The 6,899-nt window shown below is 43.1% G+C and overlaps 1 protein-coding gene across 2 annotated transcripts in view; it reads left to right on the forward strand.

Annotated features, from left to right (window-relative positions):
- Positions 1-3,850, forward strand: part of LRRC63 (leucine rich repeat containing 63) — a 55,900-nt gene extending 52,050 nt beyond the window's left edge. For both annotated transcript variants that reach the window (XM_050948641.1, XM_050948648.1), the window contains 2 exons: positions 835-1,074; positions 2,181-3,850. In XM_050948641.1, the coding sequence (XP_050804598.1) occupies positions 835-1,074; positions 2,181-2,364 (424 nt within the window). In that variant the 3' untranslated portion in view covers positions 2,365-3,850. The remainder of the gene's footprint in view (positions 1-834; positions 1,075-2,180) is intronic.
- Positions 3,851-6,899: the final 3,049 nt, after the last annotated feature.

Below are 6,899 nucleotides of genomic sequence, written 5' to 3' on the forward strand. Positions count from 1 at the left end.
AGCCACCCCTGTGTGTAGATTCTTTTATTGTTTAAATATGTTTTTTTTGTAATGCTTTGTACCTTAAGAATAAAGTAGGTTTGCATGGGAAGTGCTGTATGATACCTTATAAGTGCAACAATTACACCTGTTAACCATCCCTAAAGAGAAAGCACACAGGTGCCATTGGGCAACTTGTCTGTGCTGGGAGTAACACAGTGAAGGCAGGGAACTGTGCAGCCTGAAGATAATCCAGTCAGAAGGGACTGAGCTGTGGGTCTCTGCCCAGAACAGCTAATGACTGGGAGAGCCAGTAACTTGAGAATGGTTGCCCTTGCTGGACTGTAGAGGGGAAAAACAGGTGCAGTTGCCCTAAATTGTGACACTAGGCAAAAGGAATTTTTTCCCACAAAGGGTCAATCTGTCTCTGGTTTTGGTTAGAAAGTTTGAGAGTATATCGGCAGCTGTTTATATGAGCAGAAGGAGGGCAGATATTGAAGTATAACTACATGTTAATAAGCAAGAGTGTGAAATTAAGAACATACACACTTACCATTAAGTTTTTGAGAAATCTGATGATGGCCTATGTGTGTGTTTGGACACCTGTCCTAAGCATTCAGTTGGATACACACACAATCCCTTATTTCCAGTTGCATTAGTTGTTTAAATTGTACTTCAGAAAATAATTCTCTTTGTGCACATAATTGCATCAACGCTTAAAATTTTTTTTTTAAACTTAGCCTTCTATACATGTGCAATCTTGGTGCAGTAACTCAGCAAGTGGGAAGTAGGATATGTATACAATTATAGCTGAGATGAATTGTGTACATAATTTGGTGGTATTTAAAATTACAGGGCACTGGAATATCTGAATGTTGAAGGAAATCAGCTGTGTGCCTTGCCTTGTGCGGTTTTGAGACTTCCCCTGAAACTCCTTAACACAGAGAATAATTTAATGCATCCCTTCTTATGGAAAGAAAACAGCCAGAACCAACCACAGAGACTTACTGATCTGGCTGCCCTTTGCTTCTCCAGAAACAAGATGTGGCAAAGATATACTGAGATCTCAAAGGATATTCAAGAAATATTAAACAAGTAAGTGACAGAAATCTCCAGCTGCCACTCTGGCTTCCATGAGAGTTTTGGTTACACAAGAAATGTACCAATGGCCCCTAATCACTTATTCTGGCAATGTCAGAAGGACGCCAGCTTTAGACCTGGTAATATATACTTTCTCCATCATGAAACCACTTCTGTAGATCTCCACTGTAGGAGCTGCATGCCATGCACTGTGAGCCACAGACTAAGCTAAGAGAAGTTATTGACATCTTCACATTAAACTACAATAATGCTGATCAATAATATCGCTGTTACTTATTGGTCAATATATAACAAGTCCCATGCAGGTATACTAAGCTATGTATCTCAATGCATACCAGACCCATGTATTTTTGATAATACACCTCTAACTCGATATAACGCTGTCCTCGGGAGCCAAAAAATCTTACCGTGTTATAGGTGAAATGGCATTATTTCGAACTTGCTTTGATCCACCTGAGTCCACAGCCCTGCCCCCCCGGAGCATTTCTTTACCACATTATATCCAAATTCGTGTTATATCAGGTCGCGTTATATCGAGGTAGAGATGTACATGGAACTGTACATTTAATCAAACATTATGTGCCAATAATTGTTTTGATCCATTTAACTAGCTTAGGGTTCTGTACTGCCACCTATCACCATAGTATATTCCAGCCAGAAATGTTTGCTGCAGCCTCGTGGATGTTCTGCACTGAACCAGTCTGTTCAAGAGAGAGCTGTGAGCTTCAGAACAATCTAAGTTGAAAAAAATACCAGCTCAATTTCTGGGAGTGGCAGCACTATCTCCACCCATCCACTGCATCTCTCTATTTTCACCTTGTCTGCCTCAGACTTCCATTTCTCCTCCTTCCCCACTGGAGCCATACAAGTATAACTACACCCTTAGGGCTGGAGTAATTACCCCCTTGGAATAGAGCACAGCCTACACCACAATGTAGTTCAAGAAGTGCAGGAACCTTCCATAACCATCAGTCTCAGAATCAATGTGAGGCCAGCTAGATCCCTTAATTTCTAGTTGAGGATGCAGAAAGTGAACTGGACTGGACTGTGTGTGTATAGTCATGTGCAATGTTTCTGACTCATTTTTCTCTCCGTCTTAGCTGTAGTGTCTGTGACTGCTGCAAAGGACCCTTGTATGGTCAAGGACTTCGTCTCATTCGATCTTGCAGGAACATATTTAGATTCCGCAAACTTCCTTTTCTCTTTAATGCCTGCTCACCATCCTGTTACAGCAGCTTCATGTCTCAGACTGACTCTTTGACTCGAATGCTTTATGGAAATTGATCTGGATTGCACCATAGAAACCGGTGATATAATGCAGTTAAGAAATATGAGGTCTTGTAGGTCATGATGTACAAGAAAATAGCTTGTGTTACTGGAATGTTTAGGATCACTTTCTCTGTGCAATTATCATATACTCTTTAAACTGCTTTCTGGCCTAAATGTTCTATTTTTATTTGGAAAGGAGACTTTGCCTGTTTAGGTTTGTTTGGGATCACTCACTAGCCTTCTCGTGTGCTGTGTAGACATACCCATAGTTCCCAGAGGATTGTGGATGTAACCTGGTTTTGATTTGAACATGATTAAAGTATGCTAGTAAAACTGCTTTTTTTTCCACTGGTATAAAAAATGCTTTAAAGTGCTACACTATCTGCCACAGACAAGACACTAATTTGGCTATTAGTAATTGTTAAATGGCACAATTACAAAAAGGTGCCTCTTGAACATGTCTGCAACCCAGACTCAATATACTGTTGGTAATCTAGATGCAGAGTCTGTATGTGGGCTAAGATTCTCAAAACAACTAATGATTTTTTGTCAGCTGGAGACACCTCAAGGAGGCCTGATTTTTCAGAAAGTGCTGAGCACTCAGTCCGAAAATCAGACCTTGTTAAATTGTCTCAAGCTGGCACCCAAAATCACTAGTTGCTTTTGGAAATCTTGGCCGTAGTGCATATTTTATTACAAATAGCTTTGATAAAGGAAATTCACGCTAAAGTGAAGTTTGCTAGATAGTATTCTCATTTATTTGAACACAAGACAGACTCCAATAGTCTAATGTCTGGCCGATTACATGTATGTATATGTTTGTATAGTCCTTAATTTTGTTAATGTGAAAACCCAAGATAGGAGATTGCCAAAGGAACCCTGTAATTTGTATTTAAAGGATGTTTGGGCTATGCCTGTTTTTTATAACGTTGTATATAATGTGACATTGTCAAATACAAAACATTGGTTGGTGGAAAATATTTAATAAAAAATTAAACTTGAGGGCAGAAGAAAAATTTGCTCTGCAAATTTCAAAAGATTGTCAGATTTCCTAAGTAGGAAATCTGAATTTTTTCACCCTCAGTCACCAGTTTTGATTTGATGGGCTTGCTCTCCTCAAAATAGCTAGTAGCGGCAGCAGCAGCAGCCAATAGGAGCACATGGTTTTGGTGGCATCTGTGGAAAGACTTTTATGGCTGATGTCTTTCCCCAAAATCTCCTGTGTTTCAGAGAAGTATAGTCACAACAGAAATGCTCATAGTTCAGTATTTTGCTTGTTTGAAGTTGTAATGGTGTGTTCATCCCACACAGGCCATGAAGTGGGCCTGAGAGACCAATTTTAACCCACGTGGTTGCAACTGGAGGGTGAGCCAGACATAATTAGAGAAGAAGTCAAACTGGGTTGTGGTTATTAGAAAGAGAGGGAACCCACCATAGAAGAATGCTGCACAGGGAGAAAAAGTAAGTCTTTGGTCACTCTCTGGGATTAGAGAGACCAGGACAATTGGTATCCTTGCCTGGGTGTAGAGAAGGCTGGTATATGGCCAGGAGAGACAGGGATCAGCCACTGGGGTGGAGCTGGTTCTAGAGATATGCCCTGAAAGAAGGCAGCATCTGGTCTTCTAAGGAGGGAGTCCTGGGAGTCAGTCAGGGAATATAGCAGGGAACAGAAAGAGGGATGAAAGGTCAAGCCCAAGGAAGGCAGAAGTGGGGTTAAATTTTAATTGTAGGTTTGGGATTTTGTTGGGGGATTCCAAGTGAGGGCCCTGAAAGTAAGAATAACATAGAGAGGTTGTAGGGGAGAAGGCATGAGTGAGGCATGGGAGGGAGAAGTCTAAGGTCTAGTCTGCACTACAGACCTATGTTGGTATAACGACATCACCCTGAGTGACATAGTTATACCGACCTAACCCTCCCATCAATGTAGCTACCACCTCTCAAGGAGGTGGATTAACACCCACAAGAGAGTTCTTTCCTGTCAGCTTACAGCAACTTAAAGTGTTACAGCACCGCAAGTTGGCCAAGGCAGCATTTTAAGTGTACACGTGCCCTAAGGAGGTGACAACAAGAAGTCTGGGGCCATGAACTTTGCCAATCTGTCTTATGGAGTAGGAGGGCTGGGTTTCCCTACCAGCCACTGGTAAAGGTGTGAAGCCCTGAGAAGGGGCCAAGGATGATGGAGAGCCCTGAAAGAAAGGTGTGAGGACTACAGGATTCTGAGGACTGAAGATCTTTTTGTCAGCATATTTGAACTTTTATTTGTTGGACTTTGTTACCCCAAAAGGAGTGAGACTAAACTGATCTGTACACCTGGGGACTTCTGCACCTAAAAATTCTGTACAAAATAGTCTGCAAAATTCTGCATATTTTATTTGTCAAAAAACACAATATAATCATGCCACTTTCAATTATTTTGATAATTTATATCAAAATACCTGTTGACAAGTAAGTGTAACAATACAGACAACAAAAAAGATTCAGGAAATGTTTTCTGACAAATAGATTCCTTACTAGGCATATTAATACAGAACTCTGAGTAATAATTCATTTAAACGACTATACAGAAACATATTTCCAGCACCCTCAGAAGCAGTGCAAAGGCTTGGAGGAGTCAGGGGTAATGGAGGAGCTGAGAGAGAGGGAAGTAAGTGCTGAGAAGGAGCCTGGGAATGAAACTGGACGGTTGTTGGGTGCGGGTGAGAGAAGTATACAAGTTTTTTTTTCGGGGGGGGGAAGGGATTGTCAGGGTGTTGGGAGTCTCCCTCATGCAGACCCTGGATGACTCCTAACTGCTCCCGTTCAGTCAGGCACATCTGCTCCTGTGCCCATGTGTCCCTGCACCCCCACCTCAGCCACCCTTCCTCCCTCCATCCCCGTGTGTCCTTGCGCCCCCCCCACTAAGCTTCCCCTTCTCCCCATATGACTCTGCAACCCCCCTCAGCCAACTCCAACACCCATGTATCCCTGCACCACCACTCAGCCACCCCCTATTCCCATGTGGCCCTGCCCCTATGGCCCCCATCTCCATGTGTCTCTGCACTCCCAGTCCCATTCAGCCCCCCCCACTCTATTTGACCCATCCCAGCAGCCCCATGTTCCCCACTCTGCCTGTCCCCCCCCCATATCATATGCCTCTTCACCTGGCCCCAGCGGTAGGATGCTGTGAGAAACACAGCCACTGGCCTCTTCCCTATTGGCTACTGCCTGCTACAGTGAGCCAGCTGCTCTCTGTTCTCATGCCACAGCAGCCCCTGGTGGGTGAAAGTTGTAACTGCAGCTCCTCTCAAGCAGAATGTATTTTCTGCAGAGAAAAAATAAATCTGGGGGGACATGAAGTCTGTGTGTGTGCAGTAGCGCAGAATTCCCCCAGGAGTAAACATGGCCAAAGGGACAAGTGGTGGGAAGAGAGCCCAACACAGGGCTGAAGCAGCTGTCAGCAGGGGGCGCCAGATGGGGGAAAGCCTGTTACACCACACCCAGCCACAAGGGGACACACCAGCAGTGAGAGAGTGCTTCAGCAAAAGGATTCCTCTGCCACTATATCCCCAGATATGTTTTCAGCCTTGCTTATCTGAGCAGTCTAAACAACTCAACAAAGCGGACCTGATCCTTAGTTGCAGATGATCAGTGAACTTTATTAATGTTAATAGGACTATGAGACTTTACAATAGCTAAAGATATGGCCCAGTTTTTTTTTCCAGAAGTGGCAAACTATCTGCCACACCCTTAACTTGGGCTCCTAAAAGATGTGTTGAACCAAAAGGAACATTTTCAAATGTCAACCGACTGACTTTCAGAAGTGTTGGGTAACTACCTTTGCCACTAGTTTCATTTGGCATTGGGAATGTTTTATACTGCTGGAAAAGAGGCCAGGGAGGACTTAAGGGTGGGTACCTAGTAGGGCAGGCTAGACAACAGTTCCATTTTGCAACAGATGTTGAGGCTTTGACATTTGTTTTCATTCTGATTCTTGAAATCTTTCAAGAGAGACTGACCAATGCACTCGAGAACAGCCTGGGGTTTTAGAGCACTCAGACTCGGGTAAAGCAGCAGCGTGAACCTGGGTCTTCCCCATTTCAACAAGGTATGTGCCTTACTCACCCAGCTAGTGACTCTTCTGGGAAAGTGGCTTTCTTGTTTTGACCAGAAATTCTATTTTGGACCTGAGACCATATTGTCGAAACAGATAAGTTCCTGAAAACCATTTCAGCTTCAACAAAATTACATTTTTCTATGGGGAAAAAATGTTGTCAATTAACTTTCCACCAGTTCTCATACCCCAAACCAAATGAACCTAATATTAATACCTCTTTTTTTGAAAAGTTTGGACCACATAACTCAGTGGTAGATTTAGAGTTAGTGGGGCCCTGTGCGCAGCTTCATTTTTAGCCTCTGCCCCTCCCCACCAGGGACCCAGCCAAGAAAAATAACATTCTCCTTATCTCCCGCCCCCATTTTTCATTCTTTTTTTCTTTCATCCTCCTCCTATATTTTAAGTAATGGGAAGTAAATGAAAATAAAGTGAGATAGGCAGGAGGGCGTGTGGGGGA

Source organism: Gopherus flavomarginatus, chromosome 1, assembly GCF_025201925.1.
Source record: "Gopherus flavomarginatus isolate rGopFla2 chromosome 1, rGopFla2.mat.asm, whole genome shotgun sequence".
Classification (NCBI taxonomy): domain Eukaryota; kingdom Metazoa; phylum Chordata; order Testudines; family Testudinidae; genus Gopherus; species Gopherus flavomarginatus.